We start from the raw sequence: 19,113 nt of genomic DNA on the forward strand, positions 1-19,113 counted from the left end.
AAACCTTTGTCCAAACTCACCAAACAGCAGAGTGAACATGCAAATTAACAAAATTAGAAATGAAAAGGGGGACATAACAACAGACTCTGAGGAAATCCAGAGAATCATTAGGTCATACTTTGAAAACCTGTACTCCACAAAATTCGAAAATTTAAAAGAAATGGATGACCTCCTGGACAGCTATCAATTGCCAAAATTAAATCAAGAACAGATAAGCAATTTAAATAGACCTATAACCCCTATGGAAATAGAAGCTGTCATCAAAAGTCTCCCAACCAAAAAAAGCCCAGGTCCAGATGGCCTCACTGCAGAATTCTACCAGAAATTCAAAGAACAGCTTATACCAATTCTTCTCAAAGTGTTCCACACAATAGAAGCAGAAGGGTCTTTGCCAAACTCTTTCTATGAGGCTTCAATAACCTTGATCCCCAAGCCACACAAAGATACAACTAAGAAAGAGAACTTCAGACCAATATCTCTCATGAACATTGATGCAAAAATACTCAATAAAATACTAGCAAATCGGATCCAAGAACACATCAAAACAATCATTCACCACGATCAATTAGGTTTCATCCCAGGGATGCAGGGATGGTTCAACATACGAAAATCCATCAATGTAATCCACCATATGAACAAGCTGAAAAACAAAAATCACATGATCATCTCACTAGATGCTGAAAAAGCCTTTGACAAAATCCAACACCCCTTCATGATAAAGGTCTTGGAGAGATCTGGGATAACAGGGACATACTTAAACATAATAAAAGCTATATACAGCAAACCAACAGCCAACATCAAACTAAATGGACAGAAACTCAACGCAATTCCTCTAAAATCAAGAACAAAACAAGGCTGTCCACTCTCTCCATACCTTTTCAACATGGTACTTGAAGTTCTAGCTATTGCCATACGACAACAAAGGGGGATCAAGGGGATACAAATTGGGAAGGAAGAGGTCGAACTTTCACTGTTTGCAGACGATATGATAGTTTACATCAATGACCCAAAGAACTCTACCAGGGAACTCTTACAGCTGATTAACACCTTCAGCAAAGTGGCAGGCTACAAGATCAACTCAAGAAAATCAGTAGCCCTACTATATACAGATGATAAAAGGGCTGAAAGAGAAATCAGAGAAACATCACCCTTTACAATTGCCACGAGCAACATAAAATACCTTGGGGTAACACTAACCAAACAAGTGAAAGATCTGTATCGCAAGAACTTTGAATCTTTAAAGAAAGAAATTAAAGAAGCCCTCAGAAAATGGAAAGATCTCCCATGCTCTTGGATAGGTAGAATCAATGTAGTAAAAATGGCAATCCTGCCAAAAGCAATCTACAGATTCAATGCAATCCCCATTAAAATCCCAGCACAATTCTTCACAGACCTTGAAAGAACAATAATCAATTTTGTATGGAAAAACAAAAGACCCAGGATAGCCAAAGCAACCCTGTTCAACAAGGCAATGTCCGGAGGCATCACCATCCCTGACCTCAAGCTCTATTATAGAGCTATAGTCCTGAAATCAGCTTGGTATTGGCACAAAAATAGACAGGTAGACCAATGGAATCGAATTGAAAATCCGGGTATTAACCCACACACGTACGAACATCTGATCTTTGACAAAGAAGCTAAAAATATACAATGGAATAAAGGAAGCATCTTCAACAAATGGTGCTGGCATAATTGGAGACTGGCATGTAGAAGAATGCAGATCGATCCATGTTTATTGCCATGCACAAAACTTAAGTCCAAATGGATCAAAGATCTCAACATAAATCCAGCCACACTGAACCTCTTAGAAGAGAAAGTGGGTGGTACCCTTGAACGAATTGGTACAGGAGACAGCTTCCTGAACATAACACCAGTAGCACAGACAGTGAGATCAACAATTAATAAATGGGACCTACTGAAACTGAGAAGCTTCTGTAAGGCAAAGGACACAGTCAGCAAGACAAAAAGGCAGCCCACAGAATGGGAAAAAATATTCACTAATCCCACATCTGACAGAGGGTTGATCTCCAAAATTTACAAAGAACTCAAGAAGCAAGTCTCCAAAACACCAAAGGACCCTATTAAAAAGTGGGCTGCAGAACTAAATAGAGAGTTTTCAATAGAGGAGTCTAAAATGGCTGAGAGGCACTTGAGAAAGTGCTCAACATCCTTAGCCATCCAGGAAATACAAATAAAAACAACTCTGAGATACCATCTCACTCCTGTCAGAATGGCTAAAATCAAAAACACCAATGACAATTTATGCTGGAGAGGATGTGGTGAAAGGGGGACACTCCTCCATTGCTGGTGGGAGTGCCAATTGGTTCAGCCACTTTGGAAATCAGTATGGAGATTCCTCAGAAAAATGGGAATAAACCTACCACAAGACCCAGCAACTCCACTCTTAGGCATATATCCAAAAGATGCCCATTCATACAACAAAGATGTCTGTTCCACTATGTTCATAGCAGCTTTATTTGTAATTGCCAGAACTTGGAAGCAACCTAGATGTCCCTCACCTGAAGAGTGGATAGAGAAAATGTGGTACATCTACACAATGGAGTACTATTCAGCAGAAAAAAATAATGGAATCATGAGATTCGCAGGCAAATGGATGACACTAGAAGAAACCATCCTGAGTGAGGTAACCCAGTCACAAAAAGAGAAACATGGCATGTACTCTCTCATATATGGATTTTAGACATAGATCTGGGGAGTGCCAGCCTACAATCCTATGGCCAGAGAGTCTGGGAAACAGAAACTTTAATTAGTGGCTGATCGAAGAAGAGGCAGACTCCCTTGGTTAAGTACTGAGCTGAACTCAAGAAAGCCAGTAACAGAGAGGGAGGACTGATGATCAAAGGGATTAAGACTGGGCTGGTTTAACCCCCAGAAACAGCTGACCAGACAAAGGTTAACTCTTGAATCCCAGGCATCAGCCTGGGAAGCCAGCATGGGACTGATCAAGACCCCCTGAATGTGGGTGTCAGTGGGGAGGCCTAGGGAATCTATTGAGCCTTGGGCATCAGATCAGTACCCATCCCGAGTATACACACGGACTTTGGACTCCCATAGAACAATGTGAGGTGCACTCTCACCCTGAACTCTTGGGGAAGGGTCTAGGCCCTGCCCTATATGAAATGACAGACTATGCACACCCCCATGGAGGGCCTCACCCTCCCTGGGGAAATGAGGGGATAACGGGGGGGGGGGGGAGGGCTCGGGAGGGCTGGAGGGAATGGGAGAGGGACCTGCAACTGACTTGTGAAGCAACCTTGTTTCTTATCTAAATTTAAACTGGAAAATAAAATAAAAAAAAGAAAGACATTGAGAGCAACAATTAATAAATGGTACCTCCTTAAACTGAGAAACTACTGTAAAGCAAACAACATGATCAACAGGATAAAATGGCTCCCTACATAATGGGAAAAGATCTTCAGCAACCCCACATCTGACAGAGGTCTGATCTCCAAAATATAAAACAAACTCAAGAAACTAATCACCAAACTATAAAGTCACCCAATTAAAAAAATGGGGTAAAGATCTAAACACAATTTTCAACACAACAATCTCAAGTGGTGAAAAGACATATAAGGAAATGCTCAACATCCTTACTCATCAAATAAAAACCACTTTGAGATTCCATCTTACACTGACCAGAATGGCTAATATCAAAACCAACAATGACAGCTTATCCTGAAGAGGGTGTAGAGAAAAGAGGAACACTCATTCATTGCTGGTGGGAGTGCAGCTGCTGTGAAAATTTGTACTGTGATTTCTCAGAAAACTAGGGATCAACTTCCCTCAAGACCTTGCAGTAACTCTTTTGGGAACACAGCCAAAGGAGACACATTCACACCATAAGAACATTTGCTCAGTTATATTCATAGCAACATTATTCATAATAGAGAGTCCATCGGAAACAACCTAGATGCCGTTTGTCTGAAGAATGGATAAACAAAATGTGGTACATATACACAATGGAATACTACTCAGCAGTAAGAAAATTTGACATCCTAAAATTCAAAAGTAGACAAAATTAGAAAAAAAATCCTGACTGAGGTATATAATAGGGTTACTGATTTTTTTAAATCTTGTAACCTGCCACTTTGCTGAATGTATTTATCAGCTGTAGGAGTTCCCTGGTACAGATTTTGGGTCACTTATGTAAACTATCATATCATCTGCACATACTGAAAGTTTCAATTCTTCTTTTCCAATTTGTACCCCTTGATCTACTTTCGTTGTCTAATTGTTCTACCTAGAACTTCATGTGAAGAGGTATGGTGAGAACTGACAGCACTGTCTTTGTCCTGATTTTACAGGAATTGCATTGAGTTTCTGTCCATTTAGTTATTTGTTGATTGTGAGTTTGTTTTACATTGCTTTTATTATGTTCAGGTATGTTCCTGTTATCAATGATCTCTCTAAGACCTTTATCTTGAATGGTTGTTGGATTTTGTCAAAGGATTTTTCAGCATCTAGTGAGACAATGATGTCATTTTTCTTTCTCAGTTTGTTTATATGATGAATTACATTGAGAGATTTTCCTTTGTTGACCCATCCATGCATCCCTGTGATGAAACCTACTTGATCATGGTGCATGATTTTTCTTATGTGTTCTTGGTTTTTACTTATTTTGTTGAGTGTTTTTCCATCAGTGTTCAGAAGGGATATTGGCATGTAGTTCTCTTTTAAAGTTGTGCCTTTCTGTACCTTTCATACCAAGGTAATTGAAGACTCATAAAAACAGTTTGCAAAAATGCTTCTATTTCCATTGTGTGGAATACTTTGAGGAGAATTGGAAAAGATTTTCCAATCAAATGGACACAAGAAATAAGCAGGGGTAGCAATACTAAAATCTAAGAAATTAGACTTTCAACTAAAATATGTCAAAACAGATAAAGGAAGTAATTTCATATTCACCACAAAAAATCCATCAAGATATAGTCTCAATTCTGAACATCTATGCCCCAAATACTAAGGTGTCCACATTCCTGAAAGAACATTACTAAAACTCAAATCATACATAAAACCTCACACATTTATAATGGAATACTTCAACAACCCACTCTCACCACTATACAGGACCACCAGACAGAAAATCAAAGAAGAAACAAAGAAACTAAAAGAAGTTATGACCCAATTTGGTTTAACAGGTATCTATAGAACTTTCCATCCAAACAAAATAGAATATACCTTCTTCTCAGTGCCACACGGAACCTTCTCTATAATCGAACACAAACTCAGTAACAAAGCAAACCTCAAAAGACTTTTTAAAAAATAGAATAATTCCCTGTATCTTATGGGATCACCATGATTTAATGTTAAAGGTCAACAACAACACAAAATGCAGAAACACTACAGACTCATGGAAATTGAACAATGTGCAATTGCACCATTCCTGGGTCAAGGCAGAAATAATAAAAGAAATTAAAGACTTCCTAGAATTCAATGAGAATGAAGACATACCATATCCACATTTACGGGACACTTTAAAAGCCATATTAAGAGGAAATTTAATAGCACTGAATGCACGCATGAAGAAATTGGAGAAGAGTCACACTACAGAATAAAGTACAACTGAAAGCTCTAGAACAAAAAGTAGCAAGCTCACCCTAGAGGAGTAGATGCCAAGAAATAATCAAATTGATGGATGAACTCAATAAAGTAGAAACAGAAAAATCAAAACAAAGAATTAATCAAACATAGAGTTGCTTCTTCAAGAAATTCAAGATAGACAAACCTTTATCCAAACTAACCAAAAGGCAGAGAGAGAAAATGCAAATTAACAAAATCAGAAATGAAAAGGGACACATATCAGCAGACTCTGTGGAAATCCAGAGAAATATCAGGTCATACTTTGAAAACATGTATTCCACAAAATTCAAAAGTTTAAAGGAAATGGCCATTTTCTGGAGATATAACTTACCAAAATTAAATCAAGAACAGAAAAACAATTTAAATATGTCTATATCCTCTAATGAAATAGAAGCAGGCATGAAAAGTTTCCCAAACAATAGAAACTCAGGGTGAGATGATTTCACTGCAAAATTCTACCAGAAATTCTAAGAACAGGTAATACCGACACTCCTCAAACTGGTCCATAGAACAGGAGCAAAGGTGTCATTGCCAAACTCTTTTGTGGAAGCTACAATTACCTTGGTACCCAATCCACACAAAGACACAATTAAGATAGAGAACTAGAGAGCAACCTCCATCTTGAATATTGATGCAAAAATACTCAACTAAAATACTGGCAAATCAAATCCAAGAACACATCAGAAAAATCATCCACTATGCTTCATCCCAGTGATGCAAGGATGCTTCAACATACAAAAATCCATACAAACTGGAAAAGAAAACCTACATGCTTATCTCACTAGATGCTGAAAAATCCTTGGACACAATCAAGCACCCCTTCATGGTAAAGGACTTGGAGAGATCAGGGAGAACAGGAATATGACTAAACATGATAAAGACAACATACAGTAAGCCAAAAGACATCATCAGTTTTAGTGGTGAGAAACTGAACTCAGCTCCTATGAAATCAGTAACAAAACAAGATTGTCCACTCTCAATACATCTCTTCAATATTGTACTTGAATTTCTAGCTAGAGCAGTAAGACAACAATGAAGACCAAGGGGATATAAAATGGAAAAGAAGTCAAACTTTCACTATTTGCAGATGATATGATAGTTTACATAAGTGACCCCAAAATTCTACCAGAGAACTCCTAAAGCTGATAAACACCTTCAACAAAGTGGCAGGATAAAAGTTTAACTCAAAAATTCTGTAGCCCTACTATATATAGATGAAAAATGGACTGAGTAAGAACTCAGAGTAACATCATCCTTTAAAATAGCCACAAGCATCATAAAATATCTTGAAGTAGCTCTAAACAAACAAGTGAAAGACTTGTATAACAAGAATGTTGAGTCTTTAAAGAAGATATTAAAGAAGTTACCAGAAAATGGAAAGAGCTCCAATGTTCTGGTATATGTAGGAACAATGTACTAAAAATGGCAATCTTGCCAATAGCAATCTAGAGATTCAATGCAGTCTCCATCAAAATCGCAGCTCATTTCTTTCCAGACCATTAAAGAACAATACTCAACTTTATTTTGTTTTTAAATTTTCTTTATTTTTAAATTTAAATTAGAAACAAGGTTGCTTCACATGTCAATCCCAGCTCCCTCACTCTCTCCCTCTCCCTCCCCTCCTCTCATGCCCTCCCACCAAGCACCCATCCCTCCGCCCCCAGTCTACATTCCTTTCCTCAGGGAGGGTGAGGCTCTCCATGGAGGGTGTCCATAGTCTGTCATTTCTTTCAAGGCAGGGCCTAGGCCCTCCCCCATGAGTCCAGGCTGAGAGTGCATCTCTCATTGTGGGATTGGCACCCAAAGTCTATTTGTATGCCAGGGATAAATGGGATAAATACTGATCTACTACCCAAGGTCCCACAGATTGCCTAAGCTTCCCACATTCAGGGGGTCTTGATCAGTCCCATGCCGGATTTCTATCCATCAGTCTGGTGTTCATGAGCTACCTCTTGTTCAGGTCAGCTGTTTCTGTGGGTTAAACAAGCCCAGTCTTGACCTCTGTGCTCATCAGTCCTCCCTGTCTGTCACTGGGTTTCTTGAGTTCAGCTCACTGTTTAGCTGTGGGTGTCTGCCTCTGCTTCCATCAGTCATTGGTTAAAGGTTCTATTTCCAAGACTGTTTGTCAGTGGAATTGTAGGCTGGCATTCTACTGATCCATGTCTAAATTCCATATACAAGTGAGTACATACCATGTGTGTCTTTTTTGACTGGGTTACCTCACTTAGGATGGTTTCTTGTAGTGATGTCCATTTGCCAGCAAATTTCAAGATTCCACTGTTCTTTTCCTCTGAATAGTACTCTATTGTGTAAATGTATCACATTTTCTCTATCCATTCTTCAGTTGAGACAGAAAAGAGGAGACGATGGAGAATTTGTTCTGTGTTTATGTCAATAAAGCACCGTTGGCCAATAAGGAAGCAAGCTACGTGGGACTAGGATTCTAGGAGGATTCTGGGAAGTATAGTGAAGAGAGTTGTCACCATGTGACCTCCCAGGAAGAACTTACACTCAGGAGTACATACTAAAAAAGATAAAATTTTTACAATATATAGGTAATTATGGGTTAATAATCAAGTCAGAGCTAGCTGATACAAAACCAAGAAAACAGCCAACAGCTTCATAATTAATATAGAGTCTTGTGGATTATTTAGAGGCTGAAAATAGCAACAGGACCAAGGCGGTGGACAGGAAGACTAAACATTACATGTTATATTAAAGCTGCCAACAATAGTTATTCATAGAAACGAAATTCTTTTTCATGATGCATTGACAGGAATTACCACCACACCTCAAGGAAAACAAGAAGACCAAAGTAAATTAAGGAGGAAGCAGAATGAAGGGAATATTATCTTTAGAGTAGCATCAAAAGCCTAAGTAAATATCAGATCAAGAGAATCGATTCTCAATTTGGTCCCTAGGAAGAAAAAATAAATATAAGCCATGCTATATAAAGAGGTGGAATAATTATTCCTTTAATGAGATACTGCTCCTTTTGCTCTCAAAAATCCTCCTTCCAGTACAGTTCTTGTTAGGTGAGCTGTAATGAAGTATAGCAATTTCTTCTCACCTTTCTGAGTCCTATTTTGCTATATATTTTGAATGCTGTCTATTTCTAAAGCTTGTTTTCTCTTGTTCTATGGGCTGCACTACTGTGTCTTCAAGGCCCCATCTCTACCAGATAACCAACATGTATCTGACTTCTGTGTTCCATTACATAGCATAGGTTTTTCATTTGTTTGTTTGTTTACTTTTTTTCACCTTCTCTGCTACATTATCAAACTCTGGGAACACGCTGAGATTAAAAGCTAGCTAATTCAAGGGACTTTTTACTCTCAAACTCTAACAAAATTTCTAATACAGTTTATTTCCATTTGTGTTGATTTTAAAAAGTCTTCTATGAATTTCACTAAGATTTCCAAGATAGGACCTCAGTTTCCTTTATATCAATCATCTAATGTACCATAAGTATTTTCGTCAAATTCTTATAATATTACTGAAGAGCAAACATGGATAATTAATGAAATAGAAAATGAAAAAGTAAATATGATGCCCAAACTGAGTTTGTTTTAGAAAAAGAAAATATTGGAAATCTCTCAGAAAGACTGACTGAATGAAGGAAAAGATACCAAGTTTTCCACCTCAATACCAGGGGGAACATCACTATATAATTACACATACACATATACTTACATTTAAAGTAGACAATATTATCATCAGATAAAATTTATGCAAGAAGCTTGAAAACTCAGATAAAATGTACAAAAGTTTCTAAATTTATTTGTTATTTGGCAAACTATATAAGGTTTTGTCATACACAAAAGTCATAAAGCAATTTATAAAATATAGTGAATTTGAGATCGTTGTTGGTAATTATGGTTTATTTTATTGAATGTGATTATTGTATTGTTTCTGAATAAAAATGTTATTATTAACCTGAGCACATACTGTGGATTGAGTTTCATTGTATGACTACACATGACAGAGCCATCATGGGGGTATAAATGCATACACACAGCATCTACATAAGTCATGCACTAATGAGCCAGTACTTTCTGAATTTACTGTTTTGATGGTGATGTAATGTTAATCCAGCAGATGATGCTCACAACAAAATCTATATGAATGACATGGAACCTGAGTTTTAAAATGACATGGGAGTTAAGGGCCATTCCTAGTATTTCATGAGAGGGGAATAACTAATATTCATATGAAGGGGGCTCTAATTATCTCTATATAAGTCCTAAGATAGTAACAAGTCAAGGGGAAATACATTACTAGAAAAATTTGGCTTGGATGCTCTTAATGTCCTTGCTTCCAGGGACCTTAGATTTCCCTTTTGTATATTAATTTGATCATACTGAACTCAAGAAAGCCAGTAACAGAGAGGGAGGACTGATGACCAAAGGGATTAAGACTGGGCTGGTTTAACCCCCAGAAACAGCTGACCTGACAAAGGTTAACTCTTGAATCCCAGGCATCAGCCTGGGAATCCAGCATGGGACTGATCAAGACCCCCTGAATGTGAGTGTCAGTGAGGAGGCCTAGGTAATCTATTGAGCCTTGGGCATCAGATCAGTACCCATCCCGAGTATACACACGGACTTTGGACTCCAACAATGTGAGGTGCACTCTCACCCTGAACTCTTGGGGAAGGGTCTAGGCCCTGCCATATATGAAATGACAGACTATGGACACCCCCATGGAGAGCCTCACCCTCCCTGGGGAAATGAGGGGATAATGGGGGAGGGCTGGGGGGAGGGCACGGGAGGAGGGGAGGGAAAGGGACAGGGACCTGGAACTGACTTGTGAAGCAACCTTGTTTCTTATCTAAATTTAAACTGAAAAATAAATTAAAAAAAATAAATAAAAGAACTTAACATTTCTCCTGCTTCACCACCCCTGTATTTCCTGTCTTTTTGTTTGTTTTTGCTTTTTGAGACAGAGTTTCTCAGTATATTTTGTAGACTGAACTGTTCTCTAACTCACGAAGACCTGCCTGCCTCTGCCTCCTGAGTGCTAGGATTAAAAGCATGTGTCACCACCACCAGCTTAGATTCCCATTTGTAAAACTGATGAATCATAAGGTCACTGATGAAAGGCGCAAAACACAGCCAAACTGAAATTTGCATGCAAAAGGAGATCAGTCAGGGTCTGGATACATAGATTCCCCCTTACAACAAAGCATGAGAAAATGAAGCCACTATAATGACCACATAGTTAGTTTTATTCTTCATCTACAGGAAAACTACAGGTCCTCAGGAGACCTGTTGAAATTATATTCAGGTGATTGTATAAGACACAGGGTGATGACACGGATATTCATAGAAAACTGTATTGAAATGGAAACAGGGAAGATGTTCAAAAGAAAGAAAATAAACATGAGGTCATAACAAAGGTAAGGTAAAAATAGGAAGAGATGGGGTGCTAGGGTAGGATGATGCTTTCATGTCTCCCTTATCTAATATCTGTGAATGTCAACAATATATGACACCTGTGAGATAGTTGATAAAAATTGACTTTTAACATTCTACTTGTTTTGCAGATAAAAGGATTATGATAAAACAAACATAAATGCTACCTTTGACATTCAAAATAAAAGAGGCAAAAAATATACTAATAGTAAGGAAGAGGCAGAGATTCACCAGATGTGGTGTCAGTACCTTCCTCCTTCTGCTTTTCATTGACCACTACAGTATGGGTTTTAATGATTGGTGGCTGCCCATCATGTTCAACCTGGCAGGTGACTACCAGGTTGCCCTCCTGAGCAGATGTCTTCAACAAGAGCCAAGTGTTCCAACTGTAGGTTCCATCTTTGTTTACTGTAAATGTAGAAGGCTCTTCTATCCGGGATATATTTCCATTCTCAAACCAACTCAATCGAAGGCGCAAAGGGTAGAACTTCTTCACATGGCAGGCAATATATGTCAGATTCCTAACCTCTGATGGTTGTTGACTCATCTCCAGGGTGGGTGGAACTGAAAAAGCACAAGCAGAAGCTGAGAAAGACAGAACCTAAGCAGACAGATTCCAAATCAGGGACTGAAGTAAGTAGGATCCAACCCTTTTGCAAGTGCATTATGGGGCAGGATGAATATTTGTGCTGCAGTAGAACCACTACCATAACTCCTAACACACAGTATAACAGGCAGTGGTGGGGTCAGTGTGTGCCATAGTAAGTGAAACCAATAAGTACAACTCCCCTGTGTACTGGGAAAACACCACCACCAACAGTAAAACACATGAAACTGCTAGGTATGATGGGTAACTCATAATCAATATAGATGTGGTTTATTCTGCTAAAGTAAATATAATTTTCTTTATATGCTGATCACAGTCTATGATCCCCACTGGTTGTGATATGTATAAATGCTTGTTGGATGCTATGGACTAGACCATTCTGAACAGATATTAGTTTGTGCTGCGACTCTGTGTCATTTACCTTGTATGATATCAGACAAACGGGCAGACCCACGGAGAGTGGTTTTTTGCAATGCGACATGGACCACATCACAGATAATCTCAGAGTTGATATCCGCAATATGAAGCACCAGCGGTGCTGTACTGAAGACACTGTAGGTGTGGCTTTTTAATTCTGGCTTCACAGTAGTTTGGATGTCAGAGAGCTCATTTCCATCTTTGAACCACTTCACGCTGATGTTGCTAGGAGAGAAGCCCTGAGACCTGCATATGAAGTTCACTTTCTCCTCAGGTGCAGCTTTGGGTGCAGGACCCAAGACTTCAGGAACAGATGGTGTAGCTAAAAATGAGCATATAGACAAGGATGTGATTGTGATAGCCACCACTGATAAAATAACATTGTGAAGAACCTTCCTGGACACTATTGCCATCATCAGTATTTATTGGGAAAAATACCAGAGCCTTAGCCACACTAAGGACCTGCTCTAATCTAAGGCCATAGGTGTGTTATAGCTACAGTCCTTAACTGTTCATACTCCTCAAGGCTTTTTTGGTTTTGTTTTGTTTTTTAAATTTGTTTTCAGGGTTTTTTATATCAATCTGTGGTATCCCTTGTGTAAACAAGTGTTAATCAAGATAAATAAATGCTAAAGCACCTTATGTCCCTACAGGTTTGAGGAACTATAGTCAATCAGCATGTGTCAGCAGTTTCCGGACATCGTGACACTACCCAGTTTCCAGTGACCAAATTGTTGATTGCATGAAGATCAGAGTACATGTGTGTCCAAGTTATGCTGGATAAAGTACGGTGACACCATTGATAAATTATCTTTGTTGCTTAGTCTTACTGTAATTTTGCTACTGTTATGAATCATAAAATAAAATCTGAATTGTAGTCTATCTTCTAAATGAGTCATGACCCACAGGTTGAGAACTGCTCTTTTATATCCTGGCATCCTTCTCTTTCCTAGTGATCCTTTTACTAACTTGGCCAGTGGCTTTTGCTATATAATCAGAAAAACAAGGACTTCCTCCACAGGGGGTGTCATAGAGAGTTGATGACCATGAGAAGGAAAATTAACAAAGCTTAGTGACCTACTTTTCCATTTACATGGAGTACTGAAGAAAAGGGAAAGGTCTAAAAGAGAAAATGTTCTAATAAGGAACTGTGCAATATAGAAAAGGTTTGCCCTGTGATTCCAATTGAATGGGCCTCTGTCTTGGGTGAACCTTACGATATCTGGGATTTTCTCTCTGGGAAATAAAAAAGGCATATTACTTGTGCTTCAGGGGGATATGTTCAGCAGGCTGGGACCTATTATGAAGCATATGGGTCTGTCTTGGCTCAACTTAGTGACCTGAAGCTCAATAATGGTAGTAATCCTAAATATCTCCTGTTGCTTCACCAATGTACATGAGTAGGTTTTAACCCTGGCTGTGTATTAGAACCTTCTGGAGTCATTAGATTTTTAAGATGCCAAAAGTCATATCAGACCATTTAAATTAACGAAGATCTGGAATTCCTCTTAACATACAAGGTTATTCCAAAGAGCATCCCGGTGGAGAACAGCCAATCTAACCATAACTTCATTGCTAACTAAGGACTGACTGGAGAGGAAAATTCAAATGTTCAAGGTCACATAATCTTTGAGTAACACAGCTGACATTGCTGAAATGCTTCTTAAAAATCAGTAGTTTCTCTAAGTGTGATATATGACTGCACTCCATTAGTATAGTCTGTGTATATATTTTGTTAGCAGTGAGAGGCTATCATATGAGACCTTGTGTGAAAAGCTGTCCTGGGCAAACATCAGAATGTGGTACTGGGATGCATATCAAGAAATGTAGTCACAATCCTCTCTCCTGTAAAGCACTGAACTAAGGATGCCCTGACATAATTCGGAAATCACTATATAGGATGTGTCCATAATATTCACCAGGAAACATGACTGTCATCATTATGGAAAGGGAAACAGAGGACTCCGCAGACAGCAAGGTTTTCTCACTCATGGCTTACTTAATGCCCATCTCTCCACAATTCCCTGGGAATTCATTGAACACTGGAAAATTTGGTGAAAGTATCCACATTCTACAGAAAGGAAAACTGAGGTTCAATTTCAATAAGTTACTTAATGTTGTACAACTATCATTCCACCTGGATTTGGTGAAGTTGCTGTGTCAGATGTTATACAGTGAATTAAACTTTCCCTCTAAAGGATGTGTGACTATCACCATGCCACAGACAAGGACACTGAGGCTGAAACAGAAACTCTGTCTCCTCTTCCCTTCTGGATCTCAGAGGCCATCTCCTGTGCCCTCACTTTCATTTACTCTGCCACTGACTCTGGTGCTTCTTCTCTAATAATTTGAATTGAAGTATTCTAAACCAAATCTCTGCTTCAATGACTCAGGACAGGAGGCTCTAGATCTAGAGCTCTGAGGTTCCTGCAGACCCATCTTTCTCCTTTCCCATGGACAGATCACATTTTCAAGACCTTACAGAAGGCAGCTACATTCTGTGTCTGCTGCTCAGAATAAGTTGTAGTCAGTATAGCATGTATGCTGTGTTACTCTATATGGCATGACGGTATAGTCAAATATTGCGTCTTTCTTGCCTGCTTCCTTTATGAAACTTGGGGTCTTCTCTAAAGGGAACAAATGACCAGTCCCCTATAGCACATACTTAGGCTGAAAAATGTAGTAAAAGAGAAGTCACATGTAGCACATTGCTGCTTCTTTTCCCTTCTTCTACTTACTTGCTCATCAAGGGCATCCTTAGGGCAAATTACATGGCAGGTGAATCTTGTATCCCTGGAAGGCTAGGGATTGCATCTTACCTGAGTCACTTGATGATTGTGATTGCCTAAGCATTGTATTACCTAGAATTTCAGTGTACCGATTTATGATGTCTACAAAGTCAGTATGAAGTCAATCTCCATATCTCTCTTTGTTGAGGGGTTGTGAGAAGATTTGAATTACTACACCAATGTGGGAAAATGATAACATTCTTATAAATTAATTAACCTTCAAACCCACCAGGCCTCTTCCAGAGGTTTGCCCAGGATGGTGGCTACATGAGTTTGTCCACATTTACAGTACAACAGCACCCACAAAAACAAACACATGATACATTGGTGACCTGGAATTTGATATAGAGCATCTCTAAATGTGGGGATATTATGCTTTATCTTTACATAATTCTCAGTTTCAATATGGGCTGTGAGTATGACTTACATTCAGGTAACTTTCTTATCCCTACTGAATATTAGCATCTGTGTGAACAACACCTTGAAACATGGGTGACATGATGATGAATCAAAATGCTGGCAGCTGATTTCAGAAAATTCTACTTCTGAATCTCTTCTGTAACTGGATCCTGTGTAGAAATGATATCTCTGGACTTGACATCAAGAAGCTGATGTGAATTCAGCTATGGCCTCAAGGCTACATTTTAACACTTACTGGCTATGGGATTATTATTGGAACACAAAGATTTATATCTCAATAGGGTTGAAATCAAGAATCTGATTGTTCTTTGTGCTGCAAAATTCCAAAAATCAAGAGCTAGTAAGACAGAATCCATGCCTCTGACAGGAAATTCCAAGTTAATATCCTGTTGTCTCAGCTAGTGATTAAAGGTTTTCTGCTTGGGCACACTCTCCATGATCTGCCTACAATGCTCTAAACCTTCAATGCCTGTCAGAACTTGTCCTTGATTTAAAAAAAAATAACTACATCAGACAGACCCATGACAAAAACCTAGCTTCATGCTGACATCTAAACCAGGGCTGAGAGATTCCACAGCAAATGTAGTCATACTCTGAACATTCTCAGTGTTCTGTGGATGAAGGACAAATTAGAAAAGCACACCTTGACATGCCCCTTTGATTTTCTGTGATACGTGCTTTCCTCTTATGAAGGAGGAGAAACACATATTGGGTAAGGAACTCCTGCTTCCTGCCATCTCCATTGGTGTCTAGAGTGGAACCTGGCACAACTAGGCCCTAGGGCTTTGGAGCAGAAAGAGAAGACTTGTCATGTGAAGAAGTCCACTCTGGAAATGGAAGGCCGGGTCTGAACTTCTCATTGAACAAGACAGGCAGCTTTCAGGATCTTCATACAGACACTAGGCTGGGAGAGATTGAGAAAGGTAAGCACTGTGTGGGCAGGCAGTCAGTGGTATGAATTTACTCACATTTACCAGAAGGAGGACCTCTATCCAATAACATGCACAAGCCCTTGCTTCCTTGGTCCACATTTGGGGTAACATCACCCTATGAACATGAGAGTCACTTATAGACTTGCTTCTACCTTGTTGATCACAGAATCTTGGATACATTTTGATTTCTTGGAGATATGAAGATGAAGAGGATAATGCAGTACTCACCATGAACATACAACGTTGTGCCTCCCCCAGACTGAAACTCCTTGTCATCTTCTGATTTGCGGAGTTTCACACAATAGTAGGTACCAGAGTCCCCAGGTATGACATTACTGATGCTGATGGAAAAGTCCATGTTTTTTCTCTGTGAAGTATCTGTAATATTTTTGACTCTGGGGAACTGCTCTCCTGTGAACCTATAGAAAAACTGTCGATGTTTCCCTACACCCTTGTACCACACAATGGGTCCCACAGGAAGCAGGGAGTTCACAGTGCAGTTCAGAGTGGCTGACTCTCCTGGAGAAACAGAAATCGACTTCTCAGGCTGAGTGATTTTCAACTCTTCCCTGGCTGCTCCTGCAGGAAACATCTATTAGTCCTCATATTAAAAGGAACCTGTAAGCGCATCAATTTTGTAATCACTGCTACTTACTAGAACACAACATGCATGTAGTCATTGTTCATCTCACCTGGGTCTCTTAATAAAATATTGTAAAGTTGAGGAAATGAATCACAGAGACCCTAAAAACTTGGCAGTATTCTGATAGATGGCCCAATTCTGTTTCAAATTCTCATGCTTCTTCCAATATAAGAAATACTCATGATTCTTCCAGTATCTGTTTTGTTTTCATTTTCTGTTCACATGGCATGAGACACTACTTGTGTAATACTATTAGGTGTGATTACTTGGCATGAATTTAAGTGTTTTGTATTGTTAGTGAGATGTGTGTTTTATTACAAGATTCTCAGGTTTATTCCCAGGTTCAGGATAGGGTTGATTTAGTGATAACAACATAGATAGCTCCCAATATACAATAACATACAGCTTAATTGGGGGAAATAAAGCCTCAGTCTAAGTTAATCATTTTAAATTATGCATTATAATCACATTAAGTGATTGATTAATAGATTAATTAATTTTATATATATGGATGTTTTGCCTGCAGTTATATTGCTGCATCACATGCATTCCTGATGCTCAAGAAAGGCAGGAAGGTGTGCCAGATTCATTCCAACTAATATTACAGATGGTTTTGAGACATCATGTGCTTATTGAATATGAAACATTAGTTCTCTAGAAAATTAGAAAGTGCTCTTAAATCTTGACTCATATCTGCAGACCCAGCATTATATACTTCAAGGACAATGCTACATATTATAATAACGTTAGTTTTTTAGCATAATCGAAACAGTTTTTTCATGTTTTGGAGGTCAGAAGTTCTAATTTGCTATGACAAGGTAATAAGCATGTTGTCATAGCACCCCACTCTATAAGAGGCCCTGTTTATTTCCTTGCATATGATGTGGTCATCTGGATGGCTTCTCCCTTGTTACATGTCTTCCCAGTCTTATACCCTCAGTAACTTCACTCCCACAATTATAACTCTGCTTTCCTCTTTTTGTTGAGAGGAATTTGGTGAGCTAGTATGATTGGACACTACTTCCCTATATTATTCTAAAAGAACAAGACTACAGAATTTATATGAAGCATGAAAAGATCAATAGAATGTGTGGAAAAGTAGTAAAGAAAGTCAAGAGTCTGGATAGCAAAATAAGAATAGCAAATGGAGTTAAACTGAGAAGGAATAAAATGATATTGGTGTGTGGAGAAGTATAAAACTAAGAAGTGCCATGGATAGGGTCCACGTAGGATTTAGCTGATTCTAACATAATGAGATAAAATAATGGAAATGGATTCAATAACATTACTCAATCAACACTGAATGGTTGGAGTACAATAAAGAAAAGAAGTTGAAGAATTTGGTGAGCGGAGTAAGTTATTGGGAAAAAGTGTTGTCTCACCCTCCTGGATTGATAAAATATAATAACTATAAATCCACCACACTGACTTAATTTAATTTGTGTTTATCTCAGAGAGACCCATACCAGTACACACCATAATCCACCTGACAAATGTAGAGTAGTCAGAGAATGCTGAGAGCAGCCTAGAGCATGAGTCATCTCATTCAGCCCCAAAATGCTATGAACACAGCTTATATCAGAAATGTCAACATTCAGAAGAAACTGAGATGTGAGTGCTAAAAAAATACATTTGGAATTTAAATAAAACCAAGATTCTACAAATGGTGGAACTATATGTACAGTGCTAGGGAGTAAACATACTCTTTCTGTCTTGCCCTCCACCATGTCCTCTGCTTGAGGTGAGTGTGGGTTCACTCAGGTCCAACAGCCACCCTCACCTCCTTTAAACTTCCTAGGTCAGCTCCATGAGTAGTGGACCCACCCTGGCATGCTGGACCACATGGAGATTGCCCACATTGCATTCTTACTCTCCCAATGCCCTCCACTTGATATGAGTGTGGGGCCTGCTCAGGTCCAACTTCCCCCATCCTCTCCTTGGAACTTCATGGGTTGGCTCTCTGTGTAGTGGACCTGCTCCATCATGCCAGAACCTTATCACAGTCTTCCCTCCCCCTACTCTCTCTGCATGAGTCTTGACCCCTCTTATGCCCTCTACATGAGTGGAGTCACCCCAGCAAGCCAAATCATTCAAAGTTGTCTTCTTTGCAGTCTTGACCCACTACACTCTCTGCTTAAGAACTTCAAGAGACCTCTGACCATGAAGTGTTGCTGACATTGAAGTCTTTACCCATCTACATGCACCTGCAAATGAGAGGAGAGAGAGACCCCATCTGTACACACTGGAAGAAGTGATAGGAAGATGACAATATATGAAGACAATCAGCAAT

General features: G+C 39.0%; 1 protein-coding gene across 1 annotated transcript in view; it reads right to left on the reverse strand.

Moving 5' to 3' along the window:
* Nucleotides 1-10,897: 10,897 nt before the first annotated feature.
* LOC110340336 (signal-regulatory protein beta-1-like) overlaps nucleotides 10,898-19,113 on the reverse strand; it is an 86,888-nt gene continuing 78,672 nt past the window's right edge. The window contains exons 2-4 of the mRNA XM_021225221.2: nucleotides 16,409-16,759; nucleotides 12,044-12,361; nucleotides 10,898-11,579 (exon numbers count right to left, since the gene is read on the reverse strand). Of these exons, the coding sequence (XP_021080880.2) occupies nucleotides 11,218-11,579; nucleotides 12,044-12,361; nucleotides 16,409-16,759 (1,031 nt within the window). The 3' untranslated portion in view covers nucleotides 10,898-11,217. The remainder of the gene's footprint in view (nucleotides 11,580-12,043; nucleotides 12,362-16,408; nucleotides 16,760-19,113) is intronic.

The sequence above is a fragment of the Mesocricetus auratus genome, unplaced genomic scaffold (genome assembly GCF_017639785.1).
Source record: "Mesocricetus auratus isolate SY011 unplaced genomic scaffold, BCM_Maur_2.0 Super-Scaffold_6730, whole genome shotgun sequence".
NCBI lineage: Eukaryota > Metazoa > Chordata > Mammalia > Rodentia > Cricetidae > Mesocricetus > Mesocricetus auratus.